This window comes from Oncorhynchus mykiss, chromosome 1, assembly GCF_057628025.1.
Source record: "Oncorhynchus mykiss isolate SJ-2025 chromosome 1, ASM5762802v1, whole genome shotgun sequence".
Classification (NCBI taxonomy): Eukaryota; Metazoa; Chordata; class Actinopteri; order Salmoniformes; family Salmonidae; genus Oncorhynchus; species Oncorhynchus mykiss.
This window is the reverse complement of record NC_143022.1, coordinates 15,849,303-15,873,982: the sequence shown is the minus strand read 5'-3', so window position 1 is coordinate 15,873,982 and position 24,680 is coordinate 15,849,303. Positions and strand designations below refer to the sequence as shown.

The window sequence follows — 24,680 nt, the reverse complement described above, 5'->3', positions numbered from 1 at the left end:
ACTTTTTGGCCCTATAACAAAGAAGAGCAAAAACATATACAGGATCAAATACAAATCTTAGAATCAACTATTAAAGACTACCAGAACCCACTGGATTCTCCAATTACATTGAATGAACTACAGGACAAAATACAAACCCTCCAACCCAAAAAGGCCTGTGGTGTTGATGGTATCCTTAATGAAATTATCAAATATACAGACCACAATTCCAATTGGCTGTACTTAAACTCTTTAACATCATCCTCAGCACTGGCATATTCCCCAATATTTGGAACCAAGGACTGATCACCCCAATCCACAAAAGTGGACACAAATTTGACCCCAATAACTACCGTGGGATATGCGTCAACAGCAAACTTGGGAAAATCCTCTGCATTATCATTAACAGACTCATACATTTCCTCAGTGAAAACAATGTAGTAAGCAGATGTCAAATGGGCTTTTTACCAAATTATCGTACAACAGACCACATATTCACCCTGCACACCTTAATAGACAAATAAACAAACCAAAACAAAGGCCAAGTCTTCTCATGCTTTGTTGATTTCAAAAAAGCTTTTGACTCAATTTGGCATGAGGGTCTGTATACAAATTGATGGAAAGTGGTGTTGGGGGAAAAACATACAACATTATAAAATCCATATTCACAAACAAGTATGCGGTTAAACATTATTTCTACAGGGCTGTGGGGTGAGACAGGGATGCAGCTTAAGCCCCACCCTCTTCAACATATATATCAATGAATTGGCGAGGGCACTAGAACAGTCTGCAACATCTGGCCTCACCCTACTAGAATCTTTCGTCAATTCTCCATTTGCTGAAGATCTGGAGCTTCTGTCCCCAACAAATCAGGGCCTACAGCAGCACCTAGATAGTCTGCACAGATTCTGTCAGACCTGGGCCCTGACAGTAAATCTCAGTAAGACAAAGATAATGATGTGCCAAAAAATGTCCAGTTGCCAGGACCACAAATACAAATTCCATCTAGACACCATTGCTCTAGAGCACACATAAAAACTATACATACCTCGGTCTAAACATCAGCGCCACAGGTGTCATGATGCTGGCCTGGGGGTAGGTTTATGACAGTCATAAATACCTCTCCCCCCTTTTTTCCTCTCTCTACCCTACTGATGTGACTATTGAAAATCCCTTGGTTAACATAGAGATTCTGGGAACATCAGAAGGTGGGGGGAAATGAACCATATTTTGGTAATCCAACCAGTTCAACATATGCGTTGGTACTTAATGAATATGATGTCAGTTCGGTTGTCATCTGAGACATTCTCATCAATGATGGATGACATAAACGGTACAGCGGAAAGTCTACACATTATAGTTATCAGATTCACATGGAATTGTTGTGCAATTTAAGTGTTTGAATATGAAATTATTTGTGAGGGGATGAAATGTGATTTTAGCTTCTAAGATGTGAGAATTGGGTTTTCATGAGTGAATTAGGCCTGACTCAGTGGCCCGCCCACGTGAAGAGACATTGGTTATAAACTATGAAACACGCCCTCCTCTCCCTTCCTATATAAAGCCTTGAAAGCCAATTTACCACCAGATACTTTCTTCCGAGGACAGGAAGATCTGTTGGCCAATAAGACCAGCATCTACAACCAACCTATTGAAGCGCAGCTCAGAGTAAATATTCCTTGGATTTTCCTTTTCCAAATGGGCGGTAATTTAGAATGCATAAGATCCTGTATTTACGATAGAGACATCGCTTCTCGATTTGTTCTTCAGTCTTCCAGCTCTTTCACTCAAACCCAACTCCCCTTTTCTTTGTGTAACCGGCTGTCATATCTGTTCTGTCCGCTAGGGACGTTTTCCTTTATGACATCATTTGTAATCAAGGTATGATTCATTCTGTGTATATGTAATTCTGTTTGATTAATTAGGTATTTAGTAAATAAATATTTAAACCCAATTTTGTATTGCTGATTCAACTTGTTAGCCAGGGTTCGTGAAGATAACCAAGAATTTACAACTTTCAGATGAGACTGAAATAAGGTGACAATTAATATTGACTGCTATTGATGTAAAATATTAATAGGTCTTTAAGAGTTTATTCGGAAGATAACTGCTCTATAAATATTATTTTGTGGTGCCCCGACTTTCTAGTTAATTATATTTACATGATAAGCTCAATCAGGTAATATTAATTACAGAGAAAGGATTTTATAGAATAGCATGTCATATTACTTAATCCGGCATAGCCAAAGACACGACACAAGTAACTTCCACAAAGCCGTTAACATTCTGAGAGACAAGGCAAGAAGGGCCTTTATGCCATCAAAACGAACATACCAATTAGGATCTGGCTAAAAATACTTGAATCAGTTATAGAACCCATTGCCCTTTATGGTTGTGAGGTCTGGGGTCCGCTCACCAACCAAGAATTCACAAAATGGAACAAACACCAAATTGAGACTCTGCATGTAGAATTCTGCAAAAATATCCTCAGTATACAATGTAAAACACCAAATAATGCATGCAGAGCAGAATTAGGTCGGTACACGCTAATGATCAAAATCCAGAAGAGAGCCGTTAAATTCTACAACCACCTAAAAGGAAGCGATTCCCAAACCTTCCATAACAAAGCCATCACCTACAGAGAGATGAACCTGGAGAAGAGTCCCTTAAGCAAGCTGGTACTTGGGCTCTGTTCACAAACACAAACAGACCCTACAGAGCCCCAGGACAGCAACATAATTCACCAATTCAAATAATGAGAAAACAAAAATATATTTTTTTACAATGTGTCAAGTAATTAATAAAAAAACAGAGCAAACTAGAATGCTATTTGGCCGTAAACAGAGAGTACAAAGTGGCAGAATACCTGACCACTGTGACTGACCGTAAACAGAGAGTACACAGTGGCAGAATACCTGACCACTGTGACTGGCCCAAACTACAGACTCTGTGAGCATAGAAAAGACAGGCTTTGTGCACACGCCCACAAGGTGGAGGTGGAAACTGAGCTGCACTTCCTAATTTCCTGCCCAATGTATGACAATATTAGAGACACATATTTCCCTCAGACTACACAGACCCACAAAGAATTTGAAAACAAACTCATTGATAAACTCTCATATCTACTGGGTGAAATAACACAGTGTGCCATCACAGCAGAAAGATTTGTGACCTGTTGCCACAAGAAAAGTGCAACCAGTAAAGAACAAACACCTTTGTAAATATAACCCATATTTATGTTCATTTATTTTCCCTTTTGTACTTTAACTATTTACACATAAGACATTTGAAATGTCTTTGGGAATTTTTTCGAGTGTAATGTTTACTGTAAAAAAAGTTTTTCACTTTTGTTTATTATCTACTTCACTTGCTTTGGCAATGTAAACATATGTTTCTCATGCCAATAAAGCCCCTTAAATTGAAATGTAATTTAGAGAAAGGGACAGGAGATAAAGCGAGATGAGAGCCTGATAGGAGATAGAGAGAGATGAGAGAGACAGAAAGAGAGAGTATGGGTGGGTTTTCCTGTGTGCCATAGTTATACAGTGACTGGAGTCGTCAAGAGGCTCTCAAGGGTACAGTCACACAATAGGTGGTGGTTGGGATGAAAACACTGGTTTGTGACAAGTTGCTCTGTTATTGCCTTGTGTCATGAGGCCAATGTTGTATATTTCCTGCATGGAATGGAGTAAAAATATGCATATTGTACTACTTACTGTAGGTTTATAAAGAGGACATATTGTACTGGGTTTATAAAGAGGACATATTGCACTGGGTTTATAAAGAAGACATATTGCACTGGGTTTATAAAGAAGACATATTGTACTGGGTTCATAAAGAAGACATATTGTACTGGGTTTATAAAGAAGACATATTGTACTGGGTTTATAAAGAAGACATATTGCACTGGGTTTATAAAGAAGACATTGTACTGGGTTTATAAAGAAGACATTGCACTGGGTTTATAAAGAAGACATTGCACTGGGTTTATAAAGAAGACATTGCACTGGGTTTATAAAGAGGACATATTGTACTGGGTTTATAAAGAAGACATTGCACTGGGTTTATAAAGAAGACATTGTACTGGGTTTATAAAGAAGACATTGCACTGGGTTTATAAAGAAGGCACATTGTACTGGGTTTATAAAGAAGGCACATTGTACTGGGTTTATAAAGAAGACATATTGTACTGGGTTTATAAAGAAGACATATTGCACTGGGTTTATAAAGAAGACATATTGTACTGGGTTTATAAAGAAGGCACATTGTACTGGGTTTATAAAGAAGACATATTGTACTGGGTTTATAAAGAAGACATTGTACTGGGTTTATAAAGAAGACATTGTACTGGGTTTATAAAGAAGACATATTGTACTGGGTTTATAAAGAAGACATATTGTACTGGGTTTATAAAGAAGACATATTGTACTGGGTTTATAAAGAAGACATATTGCACTGGGTTTATAAAGAAGACATATTGTACTGGGTTTATAAAGAAGACATATTGCACTGGGTTTATAAAGAAGACATATTGCACTGGGTTTATAAAGAAGACATATTGCACTGGGTTTATAAAGAAGACATATTGCACTGGGTTTATAATGAGGATACTAAACAGCCTGTTGCCTGGACATTACCTTCTTTCTTCACTAGCCTACTTAGCCATGAATAATGTACACCTGACCCTTACCCTGTGGGACCGGGGTGGCAAATATACCTCCCCTAGGTTATCAATTACCCACAATACAGATACTCCATTGTTAGCAAGCCATCTGCCCATGTTGTTTGTTCTTAGCCTGATAGCATGCTAGGCCCAGTGTCTTAGAACATATATGGACACCATGAACTCACCAGTCCTGATGTAATGTATTATTACAGACAGGAATCCATAAACAGTTCAAGAAGCAGTCAAACCTGTTCCATGCTGTATTTTGTAACTTGTAAAGGGCTAATAGATGTGTGTGGTTGATAAGATAGCCTATCAGCATTGTTTATGCTCCACTGGCCTTGGTTATACCCAGTGAACAACAGGAACTTTACGAAAGGACCCTCCATCCCCCTCGGCCCTTCTGTTCCTGACGACTGAACACAAGTGTGTGTTTAAGTGTGTGACGCCCTGGAAAGATACCAACACAAGTTCTGGGAGGAGAGGGGAGAAGGGTAGAGAGAAGGGAGCCATTAGGGCCGGCATTATACCAGTATCGCAACACCCGTTAGTATCATGGCAAGTAAACCAAAAAAAGGAAGCAGATTTGTCTTATTTAGGAAAACACCCTGAATATTGGAAACAAACATCATAATGTTGTCATCAAGAGTCACATATATTTATTTTCAAGCAACAGAACACAATGTTACATACTGCAGGATTTTAAAGAACCAAAGAGTTTGGTCTGCCTGATGTTTTCATTTTTGCCATGGTATTGTCACCGCCCTAGGAGCCATTATCTGAAAACAATATGAAAAGGAGAAAGAGAGAAGTCGAGAAATAGAGAGAAAGAAATACTGCTGATGAAATAGCTTTCATCTGAAAAAGAATATGCCATAGAAGCTTGTCCATGTGTGTGTGAGAGAGCGAGAGAGAGAGCGAGAGAGATAGCGAGAGAGAAAGCAAGAGAGAGCAAGAGAGAGCGAGAGAGATAGCGAGAGAGAAAGCGAGAGAGATAGCGAGAGAGAGAGAGAGAGAGAGAGAGAGAGAGAGAGAGAGAGAGAGCGAGAGCTGATGAGTAGCCCAACCGTCTCTCGAAGGTGTGAAGTGACTTGCAAAATTGACCTGCAGAGAAAGAGCAAGAGCCAAAAAACAAAACCACACAAAGCTTCCATACACCCCTACAGTTTTGATTTCAGATGACAACATAATATGGAACCTTCTGGAAAAGAAGGCACAAGGTTTCCCCCTCCAGCCCACTCGCCCCCGTCCTCTTCTTCCCCCAACACACTCATTCTTCCCCTCGCACATTCAGTCATATCTGACCACAGACAGCCTTGAAAGTGGCAGAAGATGACACTATTTCACCCTCACTTTTTCCATTGAAGTTGTATATAGGCCATCAGCATTTCCCTTTATGACTATTAACAGGCCCATAAAACACAGCTAATGATAGCCCTCTAATGTCGCTCACTAAAACCAATGATCAAACAATATTACGCAATATAAACACCATGGGACCACGCAGCCGTCATACCGCTCAGGAAGGAGACGTGATCTGTCTCCTAGAGATGAATGTACTTTGGTGCAAAAAGTGCAAATCAATCCCAGAACAACAGCAAAGGATCTTGTGAAGATGAAAGGCCGCTCAGCAAGGAAGAAGCCACTGCTCCAAAAACACCATAAAAAAGCCAGACTACGGTTTGCAACTGCACGTGGTGTCAAAGATTGTACTTTTTGGAAAAATGTCCTCTGGCCTGATGAAACAAAAATAGAACTGTTTGTCCATAATGACCATTGTTATGTTTGGAGGAAAAAGGGGGAGGCTTGCAAGCCAAAGAACACCATCCCAATCGTGAAGCACGGGGGTGGCAGCATCATGTTGTGTTAGTGCTTTGCTGCAGGAGGGACTGGTGCGCTTCACAAAATAGATGGCATCATGAGGTAGGGAAATTATGTAGATGTATTGAAGCAACATCTCAAGACATCAGTTAAAGCTTGGTCGCAAATGGGTCTTCCAAATGGACAATGACCCCAAGCATACTTCCAAGGTTGTGGCAAAATGGCCTAATGACAACAAAGTCAAGGTATTGGAGTGGCCATCACAAAGCCCTGACCTCAATCCTATAGAAAATTGTGGGCAGAACTGATAAGCGTGTACGAGCAAGCAGGCCTACAAACCTGATTCAGTTACACCAGCTCTGTCAGGAGGAATGGGCCAACATTCACCCAACTTATTGTGGGAAGCTTGTGGAAGGCTACCCGAAACGTTTGACCAAAGTTAAACAATTTAAAGGCAATGCTACCAAATACTAATATAGTGTATGTAAACTTCTGACCCACTGGGAATGTGATGAAAGAAATAAAAGCTGAAATGAATCACTCTCTCGACTATTATTCTGACATTTCACATTCTTAAAATAAAGTGGTGATCCTAACTGACCTAAGACAGGGAATCGTTACTAGGATTAAATGTCATAAATTGTGAAAAACTAAGATTAAATGTATTTGGCTAAGGTGTATGTAAACTTCCGACTTCAACTGTACAGTGTATATTGGAGGCAGTGACAGCTGGGGGCTATGTAGAGCAATGAGAACCAAAACAGACTGTCTTGAGTTCTAAATGGCACCCTATGACCTAAGTAATGTACTAATGAACAAAAGTATTGCATTATATAAGGAATAGGGTTCTATTTGGGACATAGCCTAAGTATAAGCTAACCTTGAGCCATTGTTAGAATATGCCAGTGTTCATGAGGCTCAGCTCTCCAGTGATAACCTATGTACAGTCACTCCTTTCTAGTACAACAGCCGGCTATAACCCACAGGCACACAACAGTTAAAGATTACAGTACAATGTTATACATTCCTGTTCAATACTAGACCCTCACAGAATACACAGTTAAGGCACGTGCGTATGTATGCACAGTGCCCACGTGTAAGAAAGAACACATTATCGCTCATATAGACATTACAAAAAACATGTATGTCAATGTTGGGGTCAATTGCAATTCAACAAATCCATTGCAACTCAATTCAGAGTGTTGAAAATGGTTCTTGATTTGAATTTCAATGTGTGATGATGACCTAATGTGAGAAGTAGCCATAGAACTGAGCCCAGCTGATAGGAAATGCATGTTGTGAATCTGAGACAAGCACAGTGTTCTCGACTAGACCTGACAGACTGTGCACAGGGGGAATATTGGCTAGCTCTGTGGCATAATGGTGCCTGCCTTACCTGGCTGAAAGAATTGGAATATTGAAATGACTGCACTTATCTAAGGATTCAAAACAGCCATTTCAGGAAAAATTGGGTCGTGTTTTGACTTCGATGACCAACCTCAAACATACACACAAGTATGCATGCTGGGTGAAGAGTAATCCATCTTTAATATAAACAAACTGACAGTTGTAATTTCATTAGTATCCTGAGGTTAAGCTGACTGGAGAGGGGGAAAAGATTTCCATGAGAACACACTGACAACCACTGAACTATAACTAAAATGTGAATACTAATGTATTTCAGTGTGTCAACGCACACGCTACAATCTACAAGACAGCAGGAAGGATAGTTCTCGCTACTGAAAAAAAGAAAGCAGTGTTTCCTTTAGCCATTCTCAGGCAGTAAAATAGTGCATGAACAGAGTTGAGTTGCCAAAGTAGCCAGGACTGAGGAGGGACAGACCTACCACAGGTTTGGGAGGCTTGGAGAGGGCCACCAGGCTAGCCAGGATATCCTCCTCACAGATCTGATTGATGACGTGGGCATCGTACGCCACCGTGATAGAGATCTCTTCCATCATCTTGGCACAGGGCAGTCAATTCCACAGGTGGATGAAGTGGAAAAGAGTAAAGGGGTGGAAGAGAGGAGTGGAGAGGAAGAGAGGAGTCAACAGGTCTATCAGAGAGCCTGAGGAGTGACTGGCCTCTTTCACAGTCACTCAAGGTACAAGCCACGCCCCTAAGGGAGGGTGTGATGGAGAGAGGGAGGGAGGAGCCCTGCAGAACAACACACCTGTTGTATTTCTCTCTCCCTCTGATGCTTGGTGTTCTCAAGCGTGTTGTGAGGAGGATAGTGTGTCTTTCGTTCCCCCTCTTCCTCAGAACTGCCAGGCTGGTATTCCTCCTTTCTTCCTTTCCTCCATTTGTTTGTCCTCCAATCCGTGGCGTATTTCCAGCTCCTCTTGGGTTGCACTCCCGGTATTATTTTCCACTCCCTTCGGTCTTAGTAAGATGAAGTTTGGTTTAGACACACTCGGAGATGGCTACACACACCAACACACATGCACACACTTCCAACTGTGTGTTTCAGTATGTGTGAGGAAGTGTTGGAGCTGTCAGACAAACCACAATGACTCGATGTGTTAACTGCCCCCGCAGTCTGCATACGTCACACACTGCGTGTCCTCCCCAAAAAAGTTTCAAAACGAAACAATGTGAACAAAAATAAAAAAACGACTGCAGACACAGCGCGTCTGATGTTTGAATTCAAGGTGACACAAAAAAACTAAACCACACAGCTGTCTGTAGCGCTGCCTGCAGCCTGACTTATCAGGACCCCACCTTGGTAAGCTTTAGCGTTAGCTTCAGTAGTTCCTGCTGAGACTCTGCCCAGTTCTCTTAGGAGATGTCCCTGGTGGGGAAAGGCACTGTACACAACATTCTCATCCTTTATTCCTTCTTCCCTTCCTTCTTCATTCTCTCAAGGGAGTAGCGTCTAAGAAACAGCAACCACTCCCTCTCTCTTGCTCTCTCTGTCTCCACTTATTCTAAATGGTGAAACTGCTGAGCATGAAACGTCTCCCAGAGGGCTGTCAAAGGCAGGCAGAAGAAATCATATTAATCAATCAAATCATGCCCCTTCGGTAGACATCCCAATTTGATTTTTAAATGGATTTAAATCCTATATGTTCCAAGGCGTCGATAAATCTCATTTTTGTCCTGGAAATGTCTCAAAGTGTTTAAGTGCTGTGAAATGTAAATCATTTCCCTATAATCCGAAGGGGTTGTTAGTCGCTGAAAGCTTAGCATCGCTCCCCAACTAGCAGGTGCCAGTGAATTCTTGTACTCGACTAAGCTGCTTAAGAGTCAAGTTGATCCGCTTCAGACATCAACAAAAAAAATGTAAGGACAATATAAATTGAGCAGGCTGGCTTATATTTCCTTCCTTGGCACTCATGAACATATGAGGTATATCATCAACTGATTCAATTCTGCACTTGTCCATGGGGAAGTATAGTTCCATTGACAGGCTATGATGGTTGTAGTTGCCAGTAGACACTGTGCTTCATTCCTTCTAACGACACCAAGTTCTGTGATGAGAGTATCTCTTGGACTCCGTGAGATTTGTCTCCTGAGAGAAGGGAACACACATGCACACACATCTTCCACAAAAAGATGTGAAAAAAGGGTTTAAAAAGGACAAGATGCAAAAATAGAGTGGCTAATTCTGGAGACTAGGCTCTTCTCTGTCAAAACACCTCAGGCACAATGTCACTTCAGAGGACATTGAAGAGAGAATTGAAATCCCAAGATGAGAGAGCTGCTGCTGTTGCCCAATCAGGCAATTCATATGAGTGGTGGGGTCCTGTAACACACACACGGTTGTGCCATTCTGGTGTGTGTGTGTCTTCTGGGAGGTCAATGGGGGTCGATGTGCTGACGCTGCTTCTTGTATGGTCCTCTCTTGAGTGAGGAGGGGGAAGGGAGAGAGTGGATGATAACAGTTTAACAATTCCTCCCTACACTAGGTCAGAGTAAAGGCAGTTGCTTGGATGCCCCAGAGCATGAAAGTCCCTCGTATTACACAGCAGTTCCTAGGCCAGTCGGTCAGATATTCAGAAGGTTGCTATTACACATTAAGCTCCCAAGAGACTCGATGGCCACCACAATCACCGTCAAGACCTTATTTTAACCGCCAGTCGATTTTATTTCCTCAGAGTGGTTAAAGCTAAACAAACAGCCATGCAGGCTCAGAGTACAGACTGGTTCCATCTGTCTCTTCAGTCGCACTGCAGAGTTTGTCTCCAGCCAAAGGTGATTCTCTCTCTCAATTTCAATTTAAGGGCTTTATTGGCATGGGAAATGTATGTCAACTAGATAATAAACAAAAGTGAACAATAAAAATGGAACAGTAAACAGACTCACAGAAGTTCCAAAATAATAAAGACATGTCAAATGGCATGATGTGCAAATAGTTAAATTACAAAAGGGAAAAATAAATAAACAATTATGGGTTGTATTTACAATGGTGTTTGTTATTCACTGGTTGCCCTTTTCTTGTGGCAACAGGTCACAAATATTGCTGCTGTGATGTCACACTGTGGTATTTCACCCAGTAGAAACGGGAGTTTATCAAAATTAGGTTTGTTTTCAAATTCTTTGTGGGTCTGTGCAATCTGAGGGAAATATGTGTCTCTAATATTGTCATACATTGGACAGGAGGTTAGGAAGTGCAGCTCAGTTTCCACCTCATTTTGTGGGCAGTGAGCACATAGCCTGTCTTATCTTGAGAGCCAGATCTGCCTACGGCGGCCTTTCTCAATAGCAAGGCTATGCTCACGGAGTCTCTCTCTCTCTCCCAGATAAAGTGTCTCTCTCTAAACACTGGAGTAGATCCAGAATGTACAGCTGCTAGTAGAAAAAGACAGATTAGAAGTTTTCCTCCATTTCCTTGTCATATTGCTGCTGACTCACTGTGTGGCAGGCAGACCATGAATGCACCTGTTCAGCTCACCTTGTCCACTGAAGTCAATGCAAGGCCCACCTACCCGCTCTAGCATTCTCTCTCATGGTCCTAAAGCCTGCCTCTCTCAGTTATTCCTCTATCTGACGATGTGTACACTTCGGTGTAAACAGCAAATACATTTCTCCGCAAAAAATGACTCAGAAGATCGCACACTGGCATATAACACCACAGTACTGCAAGTGCAGTGTGTGTGTGCGCATGCACGAGCACAATTGTTTTACATCATGACAGTACGTGATAAGGTGGAGTAATATTACTCAAACATTTAGCAGATCATTTTCTTCCAGATGCTTTTAAAGACAAGCTTGTACGAGGCAATAATTACATAATAACGTACGCAGAGTGTCTACACTCAGGATATCCTGTCATTAGACATACACAGGGGAGAGGTGGAGGGAGAGAGAGATGCATACCGAGAGCAGGGATGGGTGCGGAAGGAGAGAATTATCTCTTCCATCGCGCTCTTCTTCCTTCCTGTAAAACTAGAAGGGCTCCCTGCTTTGCCACCGAGACACAGTTGCAAAGCAAGCGTTAAACACACACATACCAGCACCCACACGCACAAACATACGAATGCACACACACACACACCCACACACACACAAACATACAAGCACACACACACACAAACACATACAAGCGCACTCAAACATACGTGGACAAACATACAAGCACACACACACAAACATTCGAGCACACACACACAAACATTCGAGCACACACACACAAACAAACATACGAGCACACACACACACGAGCACACAAACAAACACACATGAGCACAGACAAATACGATCACACACACACAAACATACGAGCACACACACACAAACATACGAGCACACACACACAAACATACGAGCACACACACACACACACACAAACAGACGAGCACACGACATACACAGAGACGGGAGCTGCTCCGCTGCCATCTGTGTGTGTATGTGTGTGTGTGTGTGCACGCGCGTGCGCGCTTAGGCCACTTCTTCTGACCTCAGCACATTCCCCAAATACCTCAGCTCATTATATTCTCCTTGTGGGAGGTGGTAGGAGGTACAGTGAACATCTATAACCACACACTGACAGGCTGCGGATGTGGTGTGCTATTCCACATAAAAGATATTGAGAGAAGGAAGTACAGTTGAAGTCGGAAGTTTACATACACTTAGGTTGGAGTCATTAAAACTAGTTTTTTAACCACTCCACAAATGTCTTGTAAACAAACTACAGTTTTGGCAAGTCGGTTAGGAAATCTACTTTGTGCATGACACAAGTAATTTTATAAACAATAGTTTACAGACAGAGTATTTCACTTATAATTCATTGTATCACAATTCCAGTGGGTCAGAACTTTACACACACTAAGTTGACTGTGCCTTTAAACAGCTTGACATTTTTTAGAAAATGAAGTAATGGCTTTAGAAGCTTCTGATAGGCTAGTTGACATCATTTGAGTCAATTAGAGGTGTACCTGTGGATGTATTTCAAGGCCTACCTTCAAACTCGGTGCCTCTTTGCTTGACATCATGGGAAAATTAAAAGAAATCAGCCAAGACCTAAGAAAAAAATGTGTAGACCACAAGTCTAGTTCATCCTTGGGAGCAATTTCCAAATGCCCGAAGGTACCACGTTCATCTGTACAAACAATAGTACGCAAGTATAAACACCATGGGACCACGCAGGCGTCATACCGCTCAGGAAGGAGACGCGTTCTGTCTCCTAGAGATGAAAGTATTTTGGTGCGAAAAGTGCAAATCAATCCCAGAACAACAGCAAAGGACCTTGTGAAGATCTGGAGGAAACAGGTACAAAAGTATCTATAGCCACAGTAAAACGAGTCCTATATCGACATAGCCTAAAATGCTGCTCAGCAAAGAAGAAGCCACTACACTAAAAAAAGCCAGACTACGGTTTGCAACTGCACGTGGGGACAAAGATCATACTTTTTGGAGAATTGTCCTCTGGTCTGAAGAAACAAAAATAGAACTGTTTGGCCATAATTACTATCATTATGTTTGGAGAAAAAAGGGGGAGGCTTGCAGGCCGAAGAACACCATCCCAACCGTGAAGCATGGGGGTGGCAACATCATGTTGTGGGGGTCCTTTGCTGCAAGAGGGACTGGTGCACTTCACAAAATAGATGGCATCATGAGGGAGGGAAATTATGTGGATATATTGAAGCAACATCGCAAGACATCAGTCAAGAAGTTAAAGCTTGGTCACAAATGGGTCTTCCAAATGGACAATGACCCCAAGCATACTTCCAGAGTTGTGGCAAAATGGCTTAAGGACAACAAAGTCAAGGTATTGAGTGGTCATTACAAAGTCCTGACATCAATCCAATAGAAAATTTGTGGGCAGAACTGAAAAAGCATGTACGAGCAAGGAGGCCTACAAACCTGACTCAGTTACACCAGCTCTGTCAAGAGGAATTATTGTGGGAAGCTTGTGGAAGGCTACCTAAATAGTTTGACCCAAGTTAACCTCTTGAACCTCTCGGGGCAGTATTTCATTTTTGGATGAAAAACGTTCCCGTTATAAACAAGATATTTTGTCACGAAAAGATGCTCGACTATGCATATAATTGACAGCTTTGGAAAGAAAACACTCTGACATTTCCAAAACTGCAAAGATATTGTCTGTGAGTGCCACAGAACTAATGCTACAGGCGAAACCAAGATGACATTTCATACAGGAAGTGAGCCAGATTTTGAATGCGTGTTCCAATGTCTCCTTATATGGCTGTGAATGCGCAAGGAATGAGCCTACACTTTCTGTCAATTCCCCAAGGTGTTTGCAGCATTGTGACGTATTTGTAGGCATATCATTGGAAAATTGACCATAAGAGACTACATTTACCAGGTGTCCGCTCGGTGTCCTCCGTCGAAACTATTGCGTAATCTCCAGGTGCGTGCATTTTTCCATTTTGAACAGAGGAGAAACCAAACTGCTACGAGTGATTTATCATCGAATAGATATGTGAAAAACACCTTGAGGATTGATTCTAAACAACGTTTGCCATGTTTCTGTCGATATTATGGAATTAATTTGGAAAAAAGTTTGCCGTTGTAATGACTGAATTTTCTGTTTTTTTTCTTAGCCAAACGTGATGAACCAAACGGAGCGATTTCTCCTACACAGATAATCTTTTTGGAAAAACTGAACATTTGCTATCTAACTGAGAGTCTCCTCATTGAAAACATCCGAAGTTCTTCAAAGGTAAATTATTTTATTTGAATGCTTTTCTTGTTTTTGTGAAAATGTTGCCTGCTGAATGCTAGGCTTAATGCTATGCTAGCTATCAATACTCTTACACAAATACTTGTGTAGTTATGGTTGAAAAGCATTTTTTGAAAATCTGAGATGACAGTGTTGTTAACAAAAGGCTAAGCTTGTGAGCCAATATATTTATTTCATTTCATTTGCGATTTTCATGAATAGTTAACGTTGCGTTATGCTAATGAGCTTGAGGCTATAATTACGCTCCCGGATACGGAATTGCTCGTCGCAACAGGTTAAACAATTTAAAGGCAATGCTACCAAATACTAATTGAGTGTATGTAAACTTCTGACCCACTGGGAATATGATGAAATAAATAAAAGCAGAACTAAATCAATCTCTCGACTATTATTCTGACATTTCACATTCTTAAAATAAAGTGGTGATCCTAACTTACCTAAGACAGGGAATATTTACTAGGATTAAATGTCAGGAATTGTGAAAAACTGAGTTTAATTGTATTTGGCTAAAGTGTATGTAAACTTCCGACTTCAACTGTATGTTTACAAGGAAATATCAAGTTTAAAGTTGTCATGTGCACTAGTAGAATGAAATGACTTTCCTGCTTGTTCTTTCCCAACAATATCAGTAGTACTATAAAACAACGTCAAGTAGAACAAAAACACATGACAAATACTTGACTTTTTAAAAAGTATTATAATACTACTGATAAGACGAACGAGAGAAAGCAAGTAAGCTAAATACAGGGTCAGTGCCAATACCATATTTACAATGTGCAGCGGCACTGGAGTGGTAAGGGTAAATATCCTCATAACCTGTTAGGTAGACTATGGCAAACCTGGCTTAGAAGTGATGTAGGCAATTCAACTAGACTGACACTTTCACATCTCTGAAAATAAAACTGGACTTCGCCCAGTCGGAAGCATAAGCTCCCTTTTGGACCAGTGGTCAGTGCAGTGTGTAAAACAAGGGGAACAGAAAACAGAGAATAATGGTTCCTACCTTGATGTTACAGGCCTGTTCCATGAGCCTGCGGGCGTTCTCTGCAGCCCTGTAGCGTTTGGGCAGCTGGACCCGGAAGAACTTCAGAGCCCCCTCAAAGTCAGTCTGAAGTAGGTCCTCCTTGGACGTCTGAGGAGAAAGACGACAAGCTCAGCCAATAGACTGGAATGCGACAGAGACAGAAAACATGACACTAGAACGTCCATCTTTGTTTAGTGAAGTTGGAAAGATCATAGTACTCAACTGTAATTGGAAATGATTTGATTAGTTATTTTCCTGTATTTTATTTACTGTTGATATGGATTTCTATGTAATAAACATTATCATATGTGAGGGAAGACTCAGACAGATGCTTTACCTTGAGGGAAGGGAAACAGGAGTTAACCATTAATAAAAGTAGTTTTAGTTTAGTGAACACATTGTTGGAGACTAAGCAGTGATGCTTTACCTATGACCGGTTTGACTGCCAGCATCTAACCAGTGTTGAATGTTATGTTTACAGTTTGACACCAGACTGAGTCGGGGGAACACTGATAATGTCTCTGTGACTTCTTACAAGCCTCGTGCAGGTGTTTACAGTACCGTCAGTGCTGTGTGATTAACAGAGTAGGGCCTCCTCCAAGGGGCCCGTTACACAGTTTCTCTGCTTCTGTTGTGACATTGTCTCCATGTTGCAACTTGTAATAAACCAGATTTATTTCCGACTGATTTGACGACTGCTCACCTGGAATTTCCTTTACATTAACCATGAGTAATACTACTTTGATCCAAGATATCTGGTAGTGTCATTTCAAGTGAGACGGGTGGTTAAAACGGGTTGAGGACCTTGTTAGCAGGGCTGAACGTAACAGCACCATACAATGACATAATGATGATTCATACAAAACACTAAATTAACAGCCCAAGCTATTGAACAATTCAACAATATAGCTACATTACAAAAGTATGTTGTTGGACAACAGTTGCCCTCGCAGGGTAAGATTGCCCATCCCTGGCCTAACGCCTATCCTGTCCTAGCCCCAGTCCCCATCTCAGTCCCTGCCCCAACCCCAGTCCCTATCCAGTCCATCTCTCACCGCAAGTAGCTTGGGGACGAAGAGGCGATGGCCCATCCCCAGGAGCCCCATCACCTTACAGACAGAGTCTGTCTCCCCAGCTTTCTCCTCCGCTGAACCCCCTTCCTCTGTCCCCCAGCTGCCCATTCGCAGTGCCGCTGGTAGCTGGGTGGGCATGGCAGTGACTGGGGGTGATGGTTGGGTGGAGGGAGAATGGGAATGGGAGGGAGAGAAAGATGGAGAGGAGAGAGGTGCCAGCTCTGGAGCCAGGGTGCAGAGAGGCTCCAGTTCTGTGACCAGGGTGCAGGGAGGCTCCAGTTCTGTGACCAGGGTGCAGGGAGACTCCAGTTCTGTGGCCAGGGTGGTCAGGGTGTAGGGCGACTCCAGTTCTGGGACTAGGGTGCAGGGCGACTCCAGTTCTGGGACCAGGGTGCAGGGCGACTCCAGTTCTGTGGCCAGGGTGCAGAGAGACTCCAGTTCTGTGGCCAGGGTGCAAGGAGACTCCAGTTCTGTGGCCAGGGTGCAAGGAGACTCCAGTTCTGTGGCCAGGGTGCAAGGAGACTCCAGTTCTGTGGCCAGGGTACAGGGAGACACCAGTTCTGGGACCAGGGTGCAGGGCGACTCCAGTTCTGTGGCCAGGGTGCAGGGCGACTCCAGTTCTGTGGCCAGGGTGCAGGGCGACTCCAGTTCTGTGGCCAGGGTGCAGGGCGACTCCAGTTCTGTGGCCAGGGTGCAGGGCGACTCCAGTTCTGTGGCCAGGGTGCAGGGCGACTCCAGTTCTGTGGCCAGGGTGCAGGGCGACTCCAGTTCTGTGGCCAGGGTGCAGGGCGACTCCAGTTCTGTGGCCAGGGTGCAGGGCGACTCCAGTTCTGTGGCCAGGGTGCAGGGCGACTCCAGTTCTGTGGCCAGGGTGCAGGGCGACTCCAGTTCTGTGGCCAGGGTGCAGGGCGACTCCAGTTCTGTGGCCAGGGTGCAGGGCGACTCCAGTTCTGTGGCCAGGGTGCAGGGCGACTCCAGTTCTGTGGCCAGGGTGCAGGGCGACTCCAGTTCTGTGGCCAGGGTGCAGGGCGACTCCAGTTCTGTGGCCAGGGTGCAGGGCGACTCCAGTTCTGTGGCCAGGGTGCAGGGCGACTCCAGTTCTGTGGCCAGGGTGCAGGGCGACTCCAGTTCTGTGGCCAGGGTGCAGGGCGACTCCAGTTCTGTGGCCAGGGTGCAGGGCGACTCCAGTTCTGTGGCCAGGGTGCAGGGCAACTCCAGTTCTGTGGCCAGGGTGCAGGGAGGCTCCAGTTCTGTGGCCAGGGTGCAGGGAGGCTCCAGTTCTGTGGCCAGGGTGCAGGGAGACTCCAGTTCTGGGACCAGGGTGGCCAGGGCGCAGGGAGACTCCAGCGTGCAGTCCCAGCTATGTCCGCGCTAAGTCCAATATCGGACAATCCGACCAAGACTTCAGGTCAGGGTCCAGCAGAGATTTTTCTCTTATGCTGTTTGGCAATTCAAGCTAGGTCTTACGAATGGCAGCAGTGACCTTTTGGGGGAAAGAATAGGTCGATAGTTCCGCATCAGGTAGTGACACACACAACACAGTGAGGTATTGGATCAGAGCATCTCTCGATAGACTGGCCAAGCCTGTCGTCCCCCAATAATACAAACTCAGCAGAAATACACCACGAATAGATCCACAGGTAGAGTGGATCCAGTGGGGTTGAGCACCAGAGAATCAGTGAGTTGGTTGGGTTCATTCAGTAAGCTCCGTTGTCAGAGATCCGATATAGCCCTTCGACCTCGACACTATAGTCCCTTCATCACAACTGACCAGCGCAGTCGGCATAATGTAGATACGGTGAGGCAGAAAATACAGTGCAAGGATACTCATCTGCTTTTCTTAACAACAAATCCCAAAACAGGGGGGATGCCATTGCCTAGCAACAGACAGGCACGAGGCTAGACGGTTTAAGCAGATGACAGGTAATGAGTCTTCACCTTTTTATCCCCCTCCCGTCTTCAAAGAGCAAGCATCTCTCTTTTCACAACTGAGACCAAGGCTTAATAACAAGGACAAAAGACAGACTTCAATGATCGTCTTTATCTCCAGCCTAGAGGTAACACTATAGACATATAGGTCAGGGCAGACTGAGTTTGCTTCAGAAAATCTGTCCACAAACATCCCTCCCTTCCAAATGATGTAGTCCCTTCACGTCCGAAGCGGTCCTTTCTGATGTAACACATCGGAAGCTGAGGGGAGGAAGAGACTGAAGTGATTCTGTCTATTAGCCACGCCGCCTTAGGCTGAAGCTGCTTCCATCCCAAACAGTGACGTCTTGGCGTTGTGTTAACAGCTGAATGGACTTTAAGGATGATGGTGACTCAGAGTCCAAGAGAGGAAACAGATGTAGTGGTGGTAGAGATCAGGGAGAGGCAGAGTAGGGAAGGATCTGACAGGGAGCCTTAGCAGGACACACAAGCTTGAGTGTGTGTGTCTCGGTCTCTGTCAGGAAATCCTTTACTCCCATAAAGGAGCATTGAAATTGCCAAGGCCCTCAGAAGCAGAGTTCAATAGGGAGAAACATCCACAAAGGCTTTAAAAAGGACTCCTGAATCTAATACCTCCAGCAGACTTCCATAAGGAAACACATCCAGAGTAGAAATCCTTCCAGTCAAGGTAAAGGTTTCCTTCCAGGTCTTTGCAGGAGGGTCCTTTGCTGTGTCAGATTCTGCTGGTCCAAAGCCTCGGCCAAACGGGGGAGCCACAGGTTTGGGTTTGGTCTGGCAACAGCTAGTGGAGGCATGTGGAGAGAACCACACCGGTTTTCCCACCTTCCTTTTCCTCCCTCTCCCTTCCCCTCTCGCCCAGCTAAAGGGTCTGCGATGCTACTGGCTAACACAGCTTCTCTGATGCAGAGGTCTGGGCTGGGGCTGGGCGGAGGGAGAGAGAGCGAGAGAGAGAGCATGTGATTGAGATGCTGAGGCAGAGAGGTGCTAGAAGACAAGAGGAGAAGGAGAGGGGAAGGGTATGATAGAGGGGTCTGAGGGTTGATGCGCTCGCGGTAGACATCCCTGAAAAAAATGGAAGACCCCCCTCCTCCTTTTCTACACCTCAGCTAATGGCTAACTGCTAACAGCTAAAATATGTTAGTGCTGCTGCCGTGCACTCCTAAAGGACTATGGTAGACCGGCAAGGGCGGGTAAGTGCACAGAGGGAGAGGGAGGCGGAGATAGAAGGGGAGGGGAGAAGGAAGGGGAGAGAGATAGAGGGATAGAAGGGAGGGAGAGAGGAAGGAGGAGAGAGACAGAGGGATAGAAGGGAGGGGGAGAGAGACAGAGGGATAGAAGGAAGGGGGAGAGAGACAGAGGGATAGAAGGGAGGGGAGAGAGAGACAGAGAGATAGAAGGGAAGGGGAGAGAGACAGAGGGATAGAAGAGAGGGGGAGAGAGACAGAAGGATAGAAGGGAGGGGGAGAGAGACAGAGGGATAGAAGGGAGGGGGAGAGAGACAGAGGGATAGAAGGAAGGGGGAGAGAGACAGAGGGATAGAAGGGAGGGGAGAGAGACAGAGGGATAGAAGGGAGGGGGAGAGAGACAGAGGGATAGAAGGGAGGGGAGAGAGAGACAGAGAGATAGAAGGGAAGGGGAGAGAGACAGAGGGATAGAAGAGAGGGGGAGAGAGACAGAAGGATAGAAGGGAGGGGGAGAGAGACAGAGGGATAGAAGGGAGGGGGAGAGGAAGGAGGATAGAGACAGAGGGATAGAAGAGAGGGGGAGAGGAAGGAGGAGAGAGACAGAGGGATAGAAGGGAGGGGGAGAGGAAGGAGGATAGAGATAGAGGGATAGAAGGGAGGGGGAGAGGAAGGAGGAGAGAGACAGAGGGATAGAAGGGAGGGGGAGAGGAAGGAGGATAGAGACAGAGGGATAGAAGGGAGGGGGAGAGGAAGGAGGAGAGAGACAGAGGGATAGAAGGGAGGCGAGAGAGGAAGGAGGAGAGGAAGCCTTCGGGAATAAATGCCGTCATGCCTGACCAATCGGCGGGACAAAACACAACCAATATATGCTTTAATAGCATGAAAGTACTATTCTGTTGAAGCTGGAGGCTTTTAAAAATCTAACAATAGACAGTAATGGGTATCATTGGTGAGGAAACCGTGTGTAGAGACTAAGTACGGGTTCAAATAGAAAAGCCATCACCATAGCCCTCCCAGGAGCTGCTAGTTCACCTGGGTTCACCTCACACACGGTTTCTACACACTCGTTCGCGCTCATCTTTCTGATGACCCTGTGATCATCAGTGTAACCCATTTCCCTTCACAGTGACTCAACGTTGTTCAAAATAAAATGCAGGCGAAAAGTCACATTTACAGTGCATGACAATTTCTTCCACTGATTAGGAAGTTCAGTTTAAAGTCAAAATGTTATAATGCATTGGCCTACAATCTGAACTGCAAAGAATTCAGCACTTAATCACCAACATTTAACTGACATTTCTTTGAACCTAGTCCAAAATGAATACTCCCAATGGCAGGGGGTTATGGGATTTTGTCTCAGCGCAGAACGGTAACAAATAGTTTGAGGTACAAGACTAATTGATTAGCCTGTTAATTTGTCAACAATAGCACTGCAATCACAGTATCTGATAGACTTGACATTTGACCTGAAGTACACTATAATAGCACAGCCGCTGTACTTGAGTTTTAAATTCAAATGTAATGACATTGACAATATATATCAAATGTAAAAAAAAAGAGGGCTTCAGAGTGGTTGTTATTGGACAACTCCAGGTGGTCCCTCCTCGTTTCAATATATTCTTTACCGCAGTACAAGATACCCTCCGTTTCAATATATTCTTTACCACAGTACAAGATACCCTCCGTTTCAATATATTCTTTACCACAGTACAAGATACCCTCAGTTTCAAGATATTCTTTACCACAGTACAAGATACCCTCCGTTTCAATATATTCTTTACCACAGTACAAGATACCCTCCGTTTCAAGATATTCTTTACCACAGTACAAGATACCAGGGACGGTTAACTCTGGAGATCCCCACTGAGTTCGCTAAATCTGCTTATTTGTTTAGTTGGCCTCTTATTAAAAATAATGTGATGAATTGGTGCCTGTGGGGAAGAATGTGTTTGATTTCAATGACTGTGTTATGATTTTAGTGTATATTGATGTCTCAGCCTCCAGTATTTATGCTGCAGTAGTTTTTGTCAGGGGGCTAGGGTCAGTCTTGGAGTACTTCTCCTGTCTCATCAGGTGTCTTGTGTGAATTTAAGTCTCTCTCTGTGTGTGCGTGTGTGTGTGTGTGTGTGTGTGTGTGTGATCTATGAACATTTGAACATCTTGGCCATGTTCTGTTATAATCTCCACTCGGCACAGCTAGAAGAGGACTGGCCACCCCTCATAGCCTGGTTCATCTCTAGGTTCCTTCCTAGGTTTTGCCTTTCTAGGGAGTTTTTCCTAGCCACCGTGCTTCTACACCTGCATTGCTTGCTGTTTGGGGTTTGAGGCTGGGTTTCTGTACAGCACTTTGTGACATCAGCTGATGTAAGAACAGCTTTATAAATACATTTGATTGATTGACTGATATGCAAAGCTCATCTGTGAAAGAGACCTTGGTCTCAGCAAGACTCCCTGTTAAAATAACGGTTAAATAAAATAAAGAAATGGGCAGCAGAGGGAGACATAGTAAACTATTCCACTTTCTTACAACCCAGTCATCCATACTGTACTACACAGAACGTCATTCTCTGACAGCAGAGATGCTCTTCCCATGTATTTACTAAACACTGCAGAATCCCCCACAGTAACTAAAAATAGATGTATTTTTGTAAGAGAGAGGATGGTGGTCTGTAATATTGACATCCTTTTTGACGTTTTCTTCTAATAGTTTTGGATTTCGGGGTTGGGCCATTTGATTCTGGACCTGTGGTTAAGGCCAACTTCTTCTACCTCTAGACCGTTGAGGTCAAAAAGACTCTTAATATAATCTGAGTCATAGCAATCAAAAAGGGCAGGTCGAAGTCTTAGGCCTCTGTGTTGAGTGTGACTCGTCCAATCCCATAACAGAATGTCTGTAATTGAAAATCAAAGGAATGGTCTGGACCCCCACCCAGTACATGAAGAAAAGTAAAGGAATGGTCTGGACCAACACCCAGTACATGAAGAAAAGTAAAGGAATGGTCTGGACCAACACCCAGTACATGAAGAAAAGTAAAGGAATGGTCTGGACCCCACCCAGTACATGAAGAAAAGTAAAGGAATGGTCTGGACCCCCACCCAGTACATGAAGAAAAGTAAAGGAATGGTCTGGACCCCCACCCAGTACATGAAGAAAAGTAAAGGAATGGTCTGGACCCCCACCCAGTACATGAAGAAAAGTAAAGGAATGGTCTGGACCCCCACCCAGTACATGAAGAAAAGTAAAAGAATGGTCTGGACCCCCACCCAGTACATGAAGAAAAGTAAAGGAATGGTCTGGACCCCCACCCAGTACATGAAGAAAAGTAAAGGAATGGTCTGGACCCCCACCCAGTACATGAAGAAAAGTAAAGGAATGGTCTGGACCCCCACCCAGTACATGAAGAAAAGTAAAGGAATGGTCTGGACCCCCACCCAGTACATGAAGAAAAGTAAAGGAATGGTCTGGACCCCCACCCAGTACATGAAGAAAAGTAAAGGAATGGTCTGGACCCCCACCCAGTACATGAAGAAAAGTAAAGGAATGGTCTGGACCCCCACCCAGTACATGAAGAAAAGTAAAGGAATGGTCTGGACCCCCACCCAGTACATAAGTAAAAGTAAAAAGTAAAGGAAGTCCATCACACCTTGAGGAGGGCCAGAGCCACGTTGAAGATGACGTTCAGACCCTAGGAGAGGACAAGAACAAGACAATTATCACAGGTCTGTAGCTATCACCTAAACACATGGCATACAGTGGAAATAATCAAAGTCGTTCATCTCATCAACTGTCTTCATATCGGCTGCTTTATCTTGTAAACCTAATGCCAATAAACCATGTAGGAAATGTCCATTATTATTATTTTTTATTGTGATGGATTGGCAAAGTAAAAATGATCTTCAAAATGAAAAGACTCGTAACTTATGAAACTGCTGTGTTGAGAGCTAAGAAAAAACACACTAAAAACAAATGACATAATGATACTTCTGGTGCCGGTGTAATCAACGTATTTGTACCATCACATTCTATGTAACTTCAAACATCCATTCATGAGTCATATTGTCATATTTCATCGTGTCTGTATTGTCCATTGATGATTTCATATGATTTCAAAGAAAACGGTCCGTTGATGATAATAAGGACTCTACGTTCCCAAGGGAACGCTATGGAAACATGCCCACCCCTGAGGATACAAAGGCACCTGGACCCATAGTACTGAGTGACAACCATCTAAAACACAGAGCTAGATGGAGAGAGGACAAGTGGTTGGGGAGAGAGAGAGAGAGAGGGGGAGAGGGAGAGAGAGAGACAGGTTGGGCTCCATCATGGGCACAGTGACAGACAAATGGATGAATGAATGGCAGAGTGAGAAAATTAGATAAATAAATAGATTAAGGAGAGAGGGAGAAGAGTGACAGAGAGAAAGAGAGAGGGAAAGGGCTAGCGAGACAGAGGGACAGCAAGTGAGAGGGACAGCAAGTGAGAGGGACAGCAAGTGAGAGGGACAGCAAGTGAGAGAGGGGAAGAAGGGGAGAGGATGCTGAAGTCAGCTCCGCATGGGAACACCGACAGCCCGTTCACATGGCAACACTGAGCTAAAAATATCTTCCCAGTTCTATAAATAACCAGAAGAAGGCTTCTTTCTCTCTCTCCTCATCCCGCTCTCCCTTCCTCCGTCTATTTTTTCAAAGGGCTCTAGATGGCGCTAGGATGTCAGAGGCAGACACAGAGCGAGGCAGACACATAGCGAGGCAGACACAGAGCGAGGCAGACACAGAGCGAGAGACAACACAGAGAGAGACACAGACAGACAGACAGACAGACAGACAGACAGACAGA

At 44.0% G+C, this 24,680-nt stretch overlaps 1 protein-coding gene across 3 annotated transcripts in view; it reads right to left on the bottom strand.

Moving 5' to 3' along the window:
* Positions 1–24,680, bottom strand: part of LOC110486505 (rab GTPase-activating protein 1) — a 141,351-nt gene that overhangs the window by 22,405 nt on the left and 94,266 nt on the right. For 2 of the 3 annotated variants that reach the window (XM_090186337.1, XM_036947621.2), the window contains 2 exons: positions 23,488–23,529; positions 15,616–15,744 (listed from right to left, as the gene is read on the bottom strand). In XM_090186337.1, the coding sequence (XP_090042463.1) occupies positions 15,616–15,744; positions 23,488–23,529 (171 nt within the window). The remainder of the gene's footprint in view (positions 1–15,615; positions 15,745–23,487; positions 23,530–24,680) is intronic. The other variant, XM_090186380.1, reaches the window with a different exon arrangement.